A 17725-nucleotide genomic window follows, 5' to 3' on the forward strand; every position below is an offset into this window, starting at 1 on the left:
ACTTTGAGGTAAGACAGCAAGTACCTCCAGCTACAAAGCTGACAGTGTCAAAGCACTATCCCTACCATTTCATCAAAAAAGGGGATTTAAAGCTTTCTTGTAATATCTGTAAACTGTAGTTCTTCTCTTCCATGCCCATAGTTACAGATATGTTTTCATTTCAAATACACTGTAGTGCCGTTTACAGCTCTGAGTGAGATGAGAGAAATGTGGTTTTGCACCAAAAGCAATGCAAGAAGAACAAAGTGGTCCTGGCTTGACTTGGGGTATATTTGCCAAACCATCGCCAATAACTTTAGCTCCTTGGAAGAAAAGACAGATTAAACCTGCCACCGAGGCACTCCCAGCTCATCCATGCGAGGGAAGAGCCCATGGGATAACTAGCAAATATTCCCACATGGAATGACCAATGGGACAGCCAGCCAGCCAGCGGCAGGAATTGCTATATTCATGCCTCTCCTCCCCAGGCAGCTCAAGTCTGTTGGGCTACAAAACCAGCTAAAAACTTCCTTGAGATGTATGGAAGATACATGTGCCATGTAAAACTGAACAAATAATTCCAGGGTAAAAATCCTGCTTTGCGCTTGCTGCTCTGGGTTAGACGGGATGCGGGAGGCCAGGCAGGGCTGTGCCACATGAGCTCAGGCAGATGCTTCTTTCAAGAGCTAACAGCCCTCGTTTGGCAGTGCTGAGTGGCCATAGTCCAAGGTATCTGCTGGAGAACCGGCTGTGGTGCAGCCCTGCCTGTGCCCTGAGACACAGAAGATTGCCTTTCCTCCCCACAGCCCAGCAGCACCTGAACTAGGCAGCTGACCCATCCCCATTCACAATTAAAGAAAATTACTACCAAAAGCATCAGCCTTTGCCAAATTGCCAAAAATGGAAGCCCAATTTTTTAACACTAAAAACTGTATCTCTCAAGGCTTAGATACTGGACAGAGACACAACACTGCACGTTCTACTGCAAAATATTAATTTTCCAGTTAATGAGAATATGATTTAACTAATAGTTTTGAAATTACAGCAACAGAAGAATATTAATTTTCTGGCTCGTCAGTTTTTCCTTTTTGACTGTCAAAATAACTGAAAAGTGGTACAAAGACTAATTCTGCTAAAGAGCAAGAAAAGCTGATTAGAGAACTTCTACCTCCTACAGCAAATAGATAATGAAATAAGAACATCTTCATAGTAATCATCCAAATTTAATCTTAGACCTAAGTTGTAATACAACCTCCTCATGAAAAGCCAGCTAGCAATGAATAAAACTTTAATTTAGCTGCATGAAAAACTCATCATTTTTATCAGATCAAAGCTTTTATCAGCTCTACTCATTTGTGATTAATGAAGACATGCTTCTTTGGAAAGCTAACAAATATATAAAGATGGAAGGGGGAAAACACTTGGCATTAGAACTCAACCACCTGATACACTATGAGACATCCCACGCATGAAACTCTCCTTTCAGCAAAGATGCATCTAGCAATAAACACGGGGTTCTTAAAGGTAGTTACGCATTCAATGAAGCACCGAGAGGCTCTTTCTTCAGGCATTTTAGGCACTTCTTAAACCTATGTGAACTTTAATAAAGAAATTCTTTAATGCCCTTCTTGCTTATACATTTTCAGTTATGTCTGGTTCCCTCAAGGAATGAATTGTGGCTATTTTGCTACATAAATCAGAATGTAAACCAAAATAAAAATTATTGCACTATTATCTTGTCCTACTTTCCCAAGCATCATTATAAAACTTAAATTGAAGCTGACTACTAAGATATAAGCCTGAATTCTGCAGCCTACATCTGCCGTCTTTAGCACTGTAGCCTCAAGCACAGGGCTTGCATGAGGCTTCAGCAGAGCTAATTATAAAGCATTGCCCATCAGCAAACATCAAGCCTAATGTATATGTGCACTTCGACAAAGATTTAATATTGTTTCCCCCAAACTCCTGTGCTCTAATAACCAAAATAGACAATTTTATTTCATAAAAAGTAAAATATAATGCATTTCATGTTCGCATTCGTTGGGCACAAAAGTTCAAGATCACTGAAGCAAAAAAATCCTACAAGAACTTGCACAAAAGCTCAGCTTCTCAGGCTGAAATGAATGGAAAAGCACTGCAATAACAACCGGCCACAAGCAATCTCTTGTGAACCTGTCCAAAGCTGGTTGTGTAACAGGAGTACCTGGTCATCTAACAAAGGCAGTGCACAATTACACCCATCACAACTGGGAAATCTTTGAGATTATCTCTCAAAATAAGCAATTGCCCTGGACTAAGTCTCTCTCTTTCCCCCCTCAACATGGGATGTATAGAAGTAGGAGATTTGGAAGAACCTTTTGAGGGATGAGCTGGATATTCCCGAAACAAGAGGCAGAGAGCACACACAGGAATCCAGATCAGCAGCCAGCAATTTTCCCTGAAAGTTTGCTGGTGGCTGGGACAGACACTGCACATTGTCAGATGGCAAAATAATTACTGAAAAATATTGTTTGCTTAGTGCCAGCACGAGACAGATGTCTGAGTGGCCTATCTCAAAGTGTCATTTGAAGTAAGTGGAAGTACTTGTATCCACTCTACCACAAAGCTGCACTGTGATGTCTCAAGACCTTCATATTGACCTCAATATTGAAGTTTAGAATGAAGTTCCCATTCTTGCTGCTTTCGCTTTCTCAGGGGCAGCAGAAAGTCTTATCACCACAATGTTCTCCACCCATTTCCTCTGTAAGACGTTAGCAGGCAGACATTCGAAGCTACCAAAATGTCTGCCTGACACAACTGAAGTACCTCTCTATCTTACAGCCTCGGCCCTCAGTTCAGGACATCCAGCCAATGGTCTTTCAAAGGTGAACCAATGGAGCAACCAAACCTGTTCCATCCATTACGGTCTGAATGTGGCATTGTTGCATGAAGTTATTGTATCCGTTCAAGCAGATTTACACCAACCATTGTAAATTTTGGAGTTAACTCGCACAGATGGTCACAAGCATAAATTAATTCCAAAAAACTTCAGGAGAAAAACTTCTCAGATGTAAAAATTAATAAATGCAAATATCTAGATGCAGCTTCTGGCTGGGGAAGTACTTATGCTGCTGACCAACAGGCACTGGGAGCATGTGCCACAGGAAGGGTTATTAACATACAGATTGGGGCTTTTCCCCCTTTATGCTTTAAGCCCCAAACATCTACTGGCAAAGTAGACGGATGCTTGGTCTGACACCACCACCATTCTTACATTGTTATTGCCAGCAAACAAACAAAATATGATCCATATTTATAGCTTGAAAACCCTGTGAAAATTAAAAATATTTTTCCAAGCCTACAGGCACGATGTACTTAGTATTTTGGCGCTGTTTGCAACAGGAAGGAAAAGAAAGTGGGTTCATCAAGTCCTCACGGCTATTCCGAACATTATAATTGCTTATCTGCTCTGTTCTACAGAAACTGCTAAAATAGCTTAAACCCAGATCTGTCTTCAGTTTGTTATTCTCTGTGTGCACACACAGTGCTGTATCTCACTGTTACTGAAGAAAACTGACATTTTTGCTTCTAGGCAGATAAGATGCCCTAGACTACAAGACACAGCAGCAACCTTCACTTCTGTAACCAAAAATTTCAGACAGTAAGAGATTAGAATTTTAATATTCTGCAAATGCAACTATTAGCAGATTTTTATAATAAAGTTATAAAATCAGGATAAATCCTTAGGCAATTTTGATGCATATAGTACTTCAGCATTACACATACGAATGTTCAGTCATTACTCAAAGACAACCCATTAAAGCCCCGTGGAAAGGCACATAGTTGTATATCAATACTTTTTTTTGCCTAACAACATCCACGTGTCTCAAAGCATCATTATAATGTGGGAGAGAGCAGCCTGATTTTGTACAGCAGCATTTTCCAGAATAGAATGGAAACACTCCTGTTTGTATTTGCTGTTCACTGTACACAGGATTTGAATTGGGACCACTTCAATAATTCTTCAGCTTTACATCCACATTAGCCAAAATATTGCTTGTTACTAATTACATTTATAACTTCAGAGTAAGAGCACAGACAGGGTGCTTTAAGAATTTTTCCAAAACTTACCAATCTCCACCTCAAAGTACGTTAGTTTTTCCTGTGTCTATTTATATACTTGTCGACAATTTTCAATTTGCTCTCGTGCCAGATTTTCCCATCAGTTCAAATAAGCCTTTTCTTCACTGAGCAATGCATTGATAGTCAGTCACATCCCCTATCAGTCTTTGATTTTCCAAGCTAAACAAACCAGACTCATCTTGTCTCCACTTCTGTAGTCCTTTTCTCTGCCTGTTCCCGAGCTCTGAGAGAACATCAGAGATGAATGCAGTTGAGCAGCAAAGTTCATATTGTGTGCCTCTGTAGATGCTTCCAGTCCTAAAGTCTCTATAGAGAATGATGTTCCTATGCTTAAGAACACCATCTGATAGAGTGGGATATTTTTATCTGACTGGCTTGCACTCAAGGTGCAACAGTTCTTCCAGGTTACAAGCTCAATTTCAGATAATAACTGTGCCACTGTGATACAATTGATTGATACCACTGATACAATTAAATTAGTCCATTGCTCTGAAGAGTGCAGTTTAGGTAATATGAACAAGACTCAATTAACATGACATCCTACCGACAGTGGCCAAGTCCCTATTGACACAAGTCTGGAAAGAGGTGGAGAGTCCAGAAACAGAGAATGAATTACAATTATGGAAATGCAATTGAAACAAAAGGGTTGTATTTCTGAGAAAACTGAAGAAGAAAAGATAATTGGCATAGGTAACTGACTCTACATATGAACAGACACTTTCAGAACTGCCGAGACAAAAATCAGCTATTTGCTAAACATGTCACAGCTTCTTTTTCACTATTACAGAGTATTAGCATTCATAAACATAGAAAAATAAGCTAATCAATAGCTCTGTGTGCCTGCTCCCTGAGAGCCATGCTCTCAATGTCAGAATATGAAATGATAATAATAATAACTGAAAAAATAATCATGAAAAAAAGTGTAAAGTAGAATTAATACACCCTAAAGCTGGGCACATACAAACCCAAACACTGAAATGTCAGCAAATCACAAGGGGTTGTATCACAGTACCTTGTCTGCTAACAGATAGTACCCTTCCCACATAGAGTTCATATTAGATTTTCTTTCCCAACTTCCCAGTGCTATAAAAAAGTTCTAAACAAGTACAATTTCCTTCTACCTGCTGAAGAAAACGTGGCCTCAGACCCAGGTAAGTCCCAATTTAGTTGTTTGGCTTTCACTTAGTCATGCAAAGCTCAAAAGTTCACTGCTCAGTCCCACTTGAACTCCCCAAGAAAGGAAAGGAGATGGGTCAGTCTTACGTGCCATCAGGAATTGGGGAAAGCACTCAGCCCACACACCCCCATCAGCGCCCCCTGCCCTTTGTCAGGACTTACAGGATCAGAAGGCTCACTGACAAAAACCCCAAATCCCTATAAAGCTCCATCAACCCTTTTATCTTTATCAGCGTAGTCCCACAGGAAAACAGCTTCTCTCAAGCATCAGGAGCAACATGCTAATTCCTGCGGACATGCACATGTCCCCTTATGTCATGCTGTTGGGAACTGCCACCTCTGTCACTGTTCAGCAGACACTTCAACTCCCTCCATATACTCAGTGTGAAAATAACTGTCACTGCAGTGTCTTGCTTAGGTCAAAGAGACACATGGGAAGCCCTGAAGGATCCTCTCAGAGAAAAATAATTAAACCTGTCTGGTCATGAATGAAAGAAAAATAAATTAAGCCATAGAATCTTTCTGGTCTAGCATTCCTGCTAATTCTGTCTCTATTTGAGATGATCATCACTTTGCAGACTCATTGCTCAATAGCTGTTCATGGATTACTGGACTTTGTGCTAATGGCTCATTATCCAGCCTTCGTGCCATTAGGGAGATAAAGACATCGTGATGCTCTACAATAAAATGCTACCCCAAGTCACAGAGTATGGACCAGACTTTTCTTTCAGTTGATCTGGAATAGCAAAATTGCAAATACACATCCAAAACACAGCTGCTCCAGTTATACACTCATATTAGAGAGCAGACTGTTACCTGGAAAGAAGTGTGATTAACAGGCATTTATCAAAACACTGCCAGAGTGCCCAGGCTCAGAAAAGAGGGACCTGGGTGAAGATATCTGGGAGAAAACACTCTCCTTCTACAGTGTCAGGGAGAACTTGGAAGGAACACAATCCCACCAAAAGCAGTGGGACCACATGAGTGGCCTGATGAATCCTAGGAATGAATCTGCTTCATTTGGGAAGCAGAACAGTTGTGCCTGGAGACGACAGGTTCACCAATGACAGGTTTGTGAACCATCTTCCCTGTAATGCATGTCCCAAACGTAGCACACAGTTGAATTAATATGACAGTGCTGCTGTCACATGGCTTACAGAAAAGTTAACAACATTCTTCTGGTGTCCCAAACGGAACTAGCAGTGCCAATGGGCAAGAGAAAAACAGTACAGAGGAAAATGGCGTCATTTCTAAATAGACTGTCATTAAGATGATGCATAAATTGACAAATGATTAATTCACCCACTAGCTATTAGCTTCATCAATGGTGACATAACCAGTGACAAAAAGGCAGATACAGTTTGGTTTACGATGGGTTGCATTGCAGTTCTGCAAGCCACAAACTTCCCCAGCTTCCAGACAAACAGTGAAAACAGAGGTGTAGTTTCTCTAGGGGAAAAAAATACATTTATTTTCAAAAAAGTCGAGTACTTCTACGTTAAATTTATAGGCATTCCATGCTGCTGTTACTAATAGTGCCATAAATCTGCCCTAAAGTGATAGTTTCTTTTCACTGACCTCAAAAGGAATAACGAATACAAAATTTGGGTCTCTTGGAAACAGCATTAGAAAGTCCCTCCCCCAGCAGGACAGGTAGGTGTCCGGCTGTCTTGTTAGACTAGGCCTGCAGGAGTCTATTCCATGCAAGCACGGCTCCTGAGTCCTGGTGGTCCCTAACCCACTGTAGGAGCATGGGCTGGGCTCAGCAGTGCTCCTTACCCTGTGTCCAAGGGTAAAGCTACTCAGCAAAGGGAGAGAAACCTGCATGGGGGACACGCACACTCTAAATTGATAAATCAAATTTTAAGCATACAAAAAGAGGTCCTGAAAAGGAAGAATTTTGTAACAAAGTTTCTTCAGAGTATTTCCTGACTTTGCTATTGGAAGAATACTTCAACAACTAAATGGTTATAGCATGTTATCTGCAATGGCAAGAGACTAAGATGTAAGGGGTTGATAGGGAACTAACTAAGGACCACTATTAGGCATCTATTTTGCACAAACACAAACGCCTGGTCGATATTTGGAAGTCAAGCTCTTTCCAACACTTTCAATTCCTCCTTGTTAGGAGCACAAAGGATGCATACCTGCAACTGGAGCAGTTCTAGAAATGTCAGGAGGGAATGTTTAAGTGTAAGGCAGCACCAGGCTTTGTGAACACTATTAATCCATTTCACTCCAAAGTACAATTACCACCTAAACTAGAAGCAACCCTGCCCACTGCCTGTGCTCCAGCTGCGGCACTGCTTTTCTCCGGGCTTTAATGCTCTAGGTAAGCGTAACCCGCCAGGTGCACCGGCCTGTCGGTGGCCTCACCCATGGGGAAGGGAGGAGGCGCATTCCTGAACCAAGCGGTGAGGAGAAAGGGAAGGGCTCCCTGCGCTGACCCGCGCGGAGCTGTGGCCGGTGCGCGGGGCGCCAGCACTTACATGGGGGCTGCGGTCCCGGAGCGCCCCCTGGCGCGCCCGCGCGGCGCCGCCAGCAGCCAGCCCCGGTCTGTGCACCCCCCGGCCACCAGCGCACACCGGGGCGGTGCAGCCCCGGCACCCCACCCGAAGGGCATCCTGGCCTTCACACGCACAGTGAGCTGCCGCAGGGTGAAGGCGCGGCCTGCGCAGGCCCCGTTGCTAACTGGCCCCAAGAGGAGTGTTACCAACAAGATATGCACACGCGCTCAAAACCTCAGTGACACCTGATGGTAGGAAATGCCACAAGCCAGCACTTAAGATAAGTTGTAACTCACCATGAAATACACCATTGTCCACCAAGAAGTGCCTGCAGTACTGCAGACAGCTTTTCTTGTCCAGACTCCAGTAACTCATCGTAAGATGACTTCCTGCTCACCATCCAAGGCAGTGGCCCTACAAAGGAAAACAAAGTGGATAATTAGGAGTTAATTTACAAGAAATGCATAACTACAAAGCACTGCAAGAGTATTTGTTTGTGCCTTTTATATAAAATAGTTCATTAGCTTCATACAAAGCATTGCAACAGATGTAGTCCTTCACTCTCCAAACATGTCCATCTCCGAGGATGTACAGGCAAAGGGTATGAGCAGATCACTTGGACCGGGCAAGAGGGCAGCAGCACACCGACAGCTAGCATGTTAAAGGCTGCTGGAGCAAGCCCACCCTACCCGGCGATCGCTGCACCCATAATGGGCACCTGTTGTTACAGCCACCCCTACAGTCCCTGCAGGCTACTGTGGGGCGCGCCATGGTGAGATAATCAATTTAGTCTATTTAATGATGCTGTCCCATATTTAACGAGCTGCAGAAACATCAGAAAACACTACAAAACTATAAACCCTCCCCAACTGAACCAAAGGTAATTTTGAGACTAGAATAGCGTTAAGTGGACACAGAGCCTATGACCATTCCCCCTGCGCCTGTACACCCTTGCCCTTGGCAGACAGCCACTTGTGTGGGAGCTCAAGAACTCTCCTGGGGACAGGTAGTTTGAGCAGCACCTTTGAGGAGGCGCAGTTACGTCAGCCATGCAAAATTTGTGTCCTCTACCCCTAAGGGATCCCAGTTTTGCACAGGGAAGAGATGCTCTCAACTCGGAGTGCCAGTGCTACCGTGTGTGAAGCACATGATAAATTGTCAATCTGCTTCCATCTTTTCTGCTTCCTCTGCCTCCATTACACCCCCACTGCGCAGCTAATCACCAACGGAACCAAACTGAACAGAGTGGGAGCAGCACTCTTCCTGGCAGTGCCACCAGCTGAGGAGAGCCCAGAGTACCTGGGAGCCTGAGCGCTCCCCTTCCACAGTGGGGACAGCAAACCATGCGTCTTTATCAGCAGGCAGAAGCCCACACTGCTGTGAGGAAAGACTGGGATTGATCTCTGAACCACCGCACTCATTTCAGAGGCAGACTGCAGAGAACGTCCCATGAGACTACAGCAGCCCTTCCCCGCACAGGTGCATGCAGGCCCTGCCTTCCCTGCTCACCAGCCATTGCTGAGGCTCCCAGCACTGACACAGATGACTTCTGCCTCTGACACCACCAGTATCAGAGACAAGCCATCAAAGTGTTCACGGGTAATCTGCCACAGATGCTATCACCAAGAAGTGCTGGGAGTGGAGAGCAGTCTTTTTGGACATAGGCCCTGGAGCTCCACTAGGCCAAGCCCCCAGCCGCCAATTTTTCCTGGATCCAGCCAGTAATATTTAGAAACCAGTTAAAATGGAAATGCACAGCAAGCCAGTGCCAAACAAGCCCAGCCAAGTGAGGGAAACGTGATCCAATCGCGGACAATGAGGTGAGAAACAACCCCCCTTCAGCTCTGGGAGTGTTTCCATCACAGCCACTCACTGTTCCACTGCCACAACCCAGGACAATGGAAACAATTGGAACAATTATATTCAGAGACCTAAACAGTAGAAGTTAACTCATTAATAAGCTGGTGGTTATAACTCAAGACAAGGCTGTATTTGTTTGAGTCATTTCACTGAACTTCCAAACTTCTGTTTTGCAAGTTGGACCTTGAAAAAACCCAGCTGGACTTCTTATGCCCAGTTACAGCCAAACAAAAATGCATTTCATATTTCTTTGATATTTGTTGGGGGGGGAAGACAAAAAACCCCAACCAAAAAACCAAAAACAAACCAAAAAAACACAAACAAAGAACCACCCAACAAAACAGAAACCAACCAACCATGGACTCCTTGATATCCTGTTCTGACACCAAATCCTTTCACTGGATCCTCCTTCTCTCTCTTCTGGTTTACTAAGTTCAAGACTCTCGTTTCAGCAACCCAGATACCCCTTCCTGTTACAAGCCCACTTTGGTCTCCCATTTTATCTCCCTCCCACCTTCACTCCAGTCAACCCAGCTGCTTTCTCGCCCACACCAGACATAAGCAACTCCAGTTGTCTTTATTCAAGCAAACGGCTAGCAGGACGTAAGGACACTGACGTTCAAGCCTCCTCATAAAATTACTGTCAGGGGGCAGTAACAAATCCCCCCAAATGAAATACCACAGCATGCTGTAAATGCCTGGACTGCAGCTCTGCTGAGGAACACAAATCCATTTTGCTCAAGTGATTTCAAAACAAGAAGTAAAACAAGTAATCTTAAGTCATAGCTAACAGGACTCATTTAATTACCAGTTTAGCTACAATCATTTCCTGGGACCCAACCCAACTATAAGGCAACTAAGGAACCTGGAGAACTTTTCCCCCTTCCCATGCATTGGTATGACGAATGCCATCTCCTGCAGTGGTGAAGCAACTGATCGTGAAGAGCCCAGAAATATCTGCTGTGTCTGGTCCACCTGGGAACAACCCCAGTCCCACCTCTATTGTAGTCCCCTGTATCGAAAGAGCAGACCTTCCCCCCTCTCCACCCCTTCTGTCAGACACCAGACACCCCCTCAACTGATTCACTCATAAACCCAGGAAAACCAGCAGGCTGTTCCTGGAGAGCTAGCAGGCTGAATGAGCTCAGAAAAGGTTCAGCAGCACTGGCACTGTGAAGGGGTAGCAGCATCCTGCAACCTGGAGGCAAGGCAGAGGGGAGACAGCCTCCCCCTCTCCTGCCAACCAGCTGCCAGATCTGGTGGAGTGTCACAGACGTTCCTGCCAGGGGTGCTTTATCTGGAACAGGAAGATGTTTTCCTCTGCAGAAGCAGCAGCTAGCATGGGGCTGAAGCCAGTAACTTGTGAAAAAGTGCAAAATTATGTTCATGTTTACTTGCACTGTTGGTCAGTGCAAGTATTAGAGACTGATAGGCAAATACTGACATGATGTCTACGATATTTCTGTTGCAGGTTTGTGAGGAGGGTGTTGCTGCAGATAGAGGATTTGCCTCTCTACTGTTGCCTCTGTGGGGAGGAGAGATGGTCCGAATGATCCACTACAGGTGTGAGTCAAAAACGCCTGTTCTGGTTTGCTCTATCTTAAAACTATCAGTCTCCATTACAGCATGTGTTTTGGGCACAGCCCATGTATTGTTTACCCTAAAGGCATAAAATTTGGAATGCTAAGCAGTAAAACCCACTACCTCTGCCAGACTTCATCTTCTATGTTTCTTGGACTTTTACCCTTGCCAGACATGAGCTTTCACTATAGCTTGCCATAACCAGGGTCACTCTTCTAGCATTAATTAGTAAGGCACAAGCTGTTAGTTACTTTTAAAGTGTAGGAATAATTTTACCATCATGGTCCAGCCTACTGCCAGGCTTTTTGATTTTAGGCTATAAAAATACAAGTGGCACCATGTTTTTAATTAAGAAAACCATATCAAATATTCATCACTAAGAATTTACACAAAATAAAAAGAGAAGTTATCTTCTGCTCAGCTCCCACACAGAACTCATACCACAGGGGAGACTTATAGGGAAAATGTTGCCATCAATATATATATGCAGTGCCTTTGAAAGAAGCCCTTCAGCCCCCTCCCTCTCATGGCTCCTGCTGATTCAACACTCCTTTGTTCTTGCACAAAGGGTTCTCCCACACCACAGTGGCCCCTTAGAACAAAGGTTCTCCCTGGCACATCAGGGATGAAGGCAGAATCCCAAAGTAGCTGCATCAGCTGACACAAACATCCTGTAAGAAAACCTTTCTATGAAATGCCAGCAGTTATTTGTATGGCCCTCAAAGTTATTTGCTTTCTCTGTCACAGAGCTCTAGGACAGCCCAGCCAAGATCATGCCTTATATTATACAAAAAAAAAGCAAACAAGAAACCAACCAACCACACACTTTGGACCAAATACCATAATTTCAAATGAACATGCACTTTGGAACTTAACTGTACAAAAATTTGCACCATTTCAACAACAATAATGTAGCAGAAAAATAATATCCTGTTTATGTCATGTAGAATAAGCTATAAGAGTAAAAAGTGCCAGTAAGCATATGTTTAAGTGGAAATGACTTGTACCACCAAAGCTATTTTGGCAAAAAGTTACCAAAATCCTGAGCAGATATAAATCTGAGTTCAAAATCAGTTTGTGTAGTTACTTGATAAAACAACCAATTCAGAAAGAGTTGAAAACACTCCTAACTTTTCCACTCTGCAGGTTTCTCAACTTAGGGGTATCACTCTTTCACAACAAACAGAAATCCTGCAAGTTCAACCCTGAGCCTGGCACATTCATTCCAAGCAGTAATCAGTGCTTCACCACCCAACTGAAGAGATGTTACTCCAGTGTGTCAAGAATCCATCTACTTTGTACCGGGATGAAGCGTATTTACAGGCAGGTTGAGCAAGGGAGTCCATTATGTGGTCTGCAGAAACAGAAGAACTTGAAAGAACTGTATCTTCTATTTTAGCTGATTAATTTCCACTAAACATGTGTCAACTGTGTTATTTTCATAGAATGGTTGGGGTTGGAAGGGACATTAGAGATCATCTAGTTCCAGCCCCTATCGCAGGAAGGAACACCTTCCACTAGGCCAGATTGCTCAGAGCCCCATCCAACCTGGCCTTAAACACTTTCAGGGATGGGGCAGCCACAGCTTCCGTTCCAATGTCTCATCACCCTTATAGTGAAGAATTTTCTCCTAATACCTAATTCTAAATCTACCCTCTTTCAATTTAAAGCCATTTCCCATTGTCCTATCACTACATCCCCTTCTAAAAAGTCCCTCTCCAGATTTCGTGCAGTATTTTAGTATTGTGTTCCATTAAAGACATCCTTCTGAAGAGCTATGATTAGTTCTACTGAACTGTTCTTTACAAAAGAGCTATTAATGGAAGTAAACTGATTTTGCTCAAAGAGTTTGATAGAAGAAAATTAAACTTATGTATTCATGTGTGTATGCATGCATATACATGTATCTGTACATACAAAATCGTAGAATGGTTAGAGTTGGAAGGGACCTTAAAGATCATCTAGTTCTAACCCCCTGCCACAGTGACACCTTCCACTAAACCAGGTTGCTCAAAGCTCCGTCGGACCTGGCCTTAAACACTTCCAGGGATGGGGCATCCACAACTTCCTGGGCAACCTGTTCCAGTGTCTCACTACCCTCATAGCAAATAATTTCTTCCTAATTTCTAATCTAAATCTACCCTCTGGCAGTTTAAAGCCATTCCCCCTTGTCCTGTCCCTATATGCCTTTGTAAAAAGTCCCTCTCCAGCTTTCTTGTAAGCCCCCTTTAGGTACTGGAAAACTGTTACAAGTCCTTCCCTGAGCCTTCTCCAGGCTGAACAGCCCCAGCTCTCTCAGCCTGTCTCCATAGGAGAGGTGCTCCAGGCCTCTGAGCATCTGCGTGGCCCTCCTCTGGACTCACTGAAGCAGGTCTACATCCCTTATGTTTGAGGCTCCAGAGCTGAAAGCAGTAATGCAGGTGGGGTCTCACAAGAGCAGAGTAGAGGGATAGAATCCCATCTCAACCTGCTGGCCAACCTCCTTTTGATGCAGCCCAGCATATGTTTGGCTTTCTGGGCTGCAAGTGCACACTGCCGGCTCAGGTTGAGCTTCTTGTCAACCAATACTCTCAAGTTGTTCTCCTCAGGGATGCTCTCAATCCAGTCTCTGCCAAGCCTGTAATTGTGCTTGGGATTGCCCCAACCCAGGTGCAGGACCTGGCACTTGGCCTTGTGGAACTTCGTAAGCTTTATGCTGGCCCACCTCTTGAGCCTGTCCGAGTCCCTCTGGATCGCATCCCTTCCATCCAGCATGTCAACCACACCACACAGCTTGGTGTCGTCAGTAAGGTTCCTGAGGTTGCACTCAATCCCACTGTCCATTGCACTGACAAAGATGTTGAACAGCACCAGTCCCAACACTGACCCCAGATAGATGGATGAGGTTAACAAATACGATTTTTTTTTTGTTGTTATCAACATAGTGGGTAAGCTCCTCACAAGGGAATTTTTGCTATATGCATGCATTATGAAATTATTTTATTATAAAAGTTGTAGAGATGAATGTGTAAGATACTTATGAATTTAGGAGAGGATGCATATGCTCTGCCTAGGTTGTGATAGATGCTTCTTATTACAAGAGGCTTAACACCAAGAACTAACATCTGACACACTGGTGTCACTGTCTGCTCCAGTTTTCCCTCTTACACTAAAACTTCCATGCTTTAGTGAGTTGTGCAGAGGAGTAGGATGCTCATTCCAGGGAACCACAATACCAGCAGCTGGAGGGTGATCAACACTTGAGCAGAATATGTTCTCAGCTCAGGCTGACTGCTATGGTTAGCACTAAGCTATTTTTGAGAGTAGCAGCATAATCTAAATATTTATCTGCAATATTCTGTGCAGGTCCCAAATGGGAAGAGGGTATTAAGCATGTGTCCATTTAGCAGCAGGCAGGAACTCTGCCTGTGCAGCTGGGAGTCCACTGCACAGCTCTCTTGAGAACGTTCAGATAGATTAACAGGTAGTTAAGCAAACAGTGTACAGGGTGGAGAGATTGCTAACCTCACTTCTTCTCAGCTGCCCTCTCCCCTTGTTGTTTCTGAAGCACTTCAACAGATAACAGTATTAAGTCAATCAGATGCTGTGAATCGTTCCGAATAACAGGACAGATACTGCTGTTCACTTCCCCCTGACAAAACCACAGCTCCGGCTTCAAAGCTCACACCAGTATCTACCCAGTGAGCATATTTTAAAGTATGATTTATTTAAAAAAAAAAAAAAAAAAAAAGTATTCCTTAGCACAAATGGTGTATGGCAAAAAAAAAAAAAAAAAGAAAAAAGAAGAAAAAAGAGAAAAAGTGCATGTGCCCGGCAATTCTGTCTTAAACTGGAAAGAAGGTCCAGAAAACACTGAATATTCAGAGGACTCCAGATTTTGGAAGCACACACCTGTTTCAGATACCTCTTAATGATAAATTTTACAGTGAAAAATAGTTCAGAGATACTGGGCACCACAACTGACGTAAAGGAAAAGAATAATAAACAAACAAACAAACAAGAAATAGTTTAGAAATGAGAAAAGCAATGCAGTAAAGCAAAGGACACACCAAGTGTATGACTGGAAATACTACTGTATTAGCTCCAGATATGGCCAGACAGACTACTTGGCTGGCACTAAGGAGCAGAAAAATATACTGTCTGAAAAGAAACCCTGGTCTTTAATCCGGCAGCTGTGATTGCAGTGGGCGCACTCAGAATCTGATTGCTATCATGTGTATTCAGTTAGCTTCCAGTTATTAGACACAATAAAAACAAACACCAAATCACAGTACAAATACCACTTTGAGCTCTTCTTGGAAAATACTGAGGTAGTATTCAAAATCAAGCAAATTGGCTCCACAGCAGATGTACATATATGTAGATCTGTATTAGAAGAGAGGTAGGTTAATGATTTGCCTTAAGTTTGAGAGTAAGCAAAAGATTTACTTGCACACCTCAGGATCAGAATGAGGGCTGTCAAAATGGGATTGGGATTGTTGGTCTCTGTACAAACTGCTAGTCTGATAAAGAAATGTTCCAGATCAAGCCGTACATCATATCTAAAGATGCCATCAGCACTCAGCAACTTGACAAACACATTGTAGTGGAAATCAGATGTTATCCCACAACATGCTCTCAATGGTCCCAGGGCTCAGCCCTTTATTATACTAATATTACAAAATAACAGGTACTGAAAAGAGGGAGGAAAGTAATTTGCGATTCTGTTTACACCACAACATGCATCTGGGAAAAATTATGCCCTCATCAACTTTCTTTCCCTGGAGCATGTCAAAATATGCTGAAGGATTTCTCCTAGGTTAGTTCATCAGTAGCCACCAGCATGAACTTCTTTCCAGGCTTTCTGCATTAGAAGAGCTGGTGTTTCCAGCCCGTGGTTTTGCTTTCTAAAGGAAGTATCAACAAAGATTTGAGTGAAACAACCTTCAAGCTTTCAGAGACCAGCTGCTGCACAACATGGGCTGTATTTTTTTTAACAGTATCCACAAAACAAAGTAGCTATCACATGAAAAGCTTAGCCATAGTCAGACCTGAAAAGAGAAACTGAAGAGATGATAACATCCTAATATGACAATATTTCATGGGGCATCCACCCATCTGCAGTCTTGGGCTTCTTATTACACTAAGCCACTAAGTCACCCAAATATTGCTAAGCATTTAAGCTGGTCTGAATTCATGCGGATTTAGATTTAACTGTCATACAAAGCCAGGCTCTCTAAGGGTTCCACACATCATCTGTGCAAATCTCCACTCTAATCAGTATCAAATATCAACATTGACTCAAAATAACTTGCATAAATGTGGCTAAAGTTAGACGCATAGGAGCCATGAGGAATAGGTAAGGCATATTAGCTGCACCAGATGGAAGATCCATCCTGCTGATAGAAAATGACATTTTTGGCCCCAAATTAATGTTGCTCTCTAACTTGAATAACAAAGTTTCACCTATCTATGGGTAAACTACTTCAGAAACATAGGAGTACTTTCCAGAAGTTAAAGTATCATGTATAAATGAAAAACTTAAAAAAGTTACACTCCCTTTTCAACAGCAAATATTCATCCATAAGTACCACCAGCATGAAAAAATATTATTGATAATACTTTGTAATAGAAAGGAAACCATCCAGTATCTGATCCTTTTCTTATTTCTCTAGGAAGTGGTCTGGTGGAATAGAAGAAGTGATTTTTGTTTGGTTTATTTTTCTGCCAGATCGCTTCCCTAATCTAATGTGCCATGAGGCCACAACAACAGCTGTGCTGGCACAAAGCTGGCAGTAAAGGTGTCAGAGTATGCAAGCCGGCATGGGAGAAATCCTGTGGATTTTGCTGGGAGCAATTGGAAACTCTTAGAAGTCAGAGTTGTCTATTCAATGGGAAAAAGTAACAAGAGAGTTTGGATTTGGGATACAGATGTTGCATACTCTTTAGGCAGATGAGGTTTCCTGAAAATGCAGATTTTTTTATTTGTTTTTAACCTAGTATTTTGGCTATTCCCCTATTAGAGCATCAAATACTAATCTTAGTCATACATCATTCACTAGACGAAGACAGACTCTGATGCCAGTTTATTTGTTTAAAAATGCTTCTAAATCTTTGTTAATTTTACAGCAACTATCTATCTACAACAGCAAGACTGAAACAGCATTATCACATTATCATTGCTACGGCGATATCAGACCACAGCTGCCTTCATTGTCCCCTACAGCAGTTCAGTCTCTTGTCCCAGTTCCAGCATTCAGCTGGGGATGCTCAGGAAGCTGTACCCAGCTTCACTTGGCTAGTGCCAAGGTGTAAAGAGCCGGCAGCGGCGGCTGCGCATTCTCTCCTAATGGCATGAGCAGTTATGCAAGGTTCAGCCTAACCCTAACTGCATCTAACTTGGATCACACCAGAGGGCTGGTGCCCACAATTTGTTCCACAAACTACCCTTTCACTTTCCAGGAGAGGACCAGGTAGACTTCACCACACAGCAGCATACATGGTGTCTGGCCAGCAAGTCC

General features: G+C 43.1%; 1 protein-coding gene across 5 annotated transcripts in view; it reads right to left on the minus strand.

Annotated features, from left to right (window-relative positions):
* Positions 1–17725, minus strand: part of PLCH1 (phospholipase C eta 1) — an 83281-nt gene that overhangs the window by 59890 nt on the left and 5666 nt on the right. For all 5 annotated transcript variants that reach the window (XM_030495112.1, XM_030495110.1, XM_030495111.1 and 2 more), the window contains exon 2: positions 8081–8198. In XM_030495112.1, coding sequence (XP_030350972.1) covers positions 8081–8159 — 79 coding nt within the window. In that variant the 5' untranslated portion in view covers positions 8160–8198. The remainder of the gene's footprint in view (positions 1–8080; positions 8199–17725) is intronic.

This window comes from Strigops habroptila, chromosome 8 (genome assembly GCF_004027225.2).
Source record: "Strigops habroptila isolate Jane chromosome 8, bStrHab1.2.pri, whole genome shotgun sequence".
NCBI lineage: Eukaryota > Metazoa > Chordata > Aves > Psittaciformes > Psittacidae > Strigops > Strigops habroptila.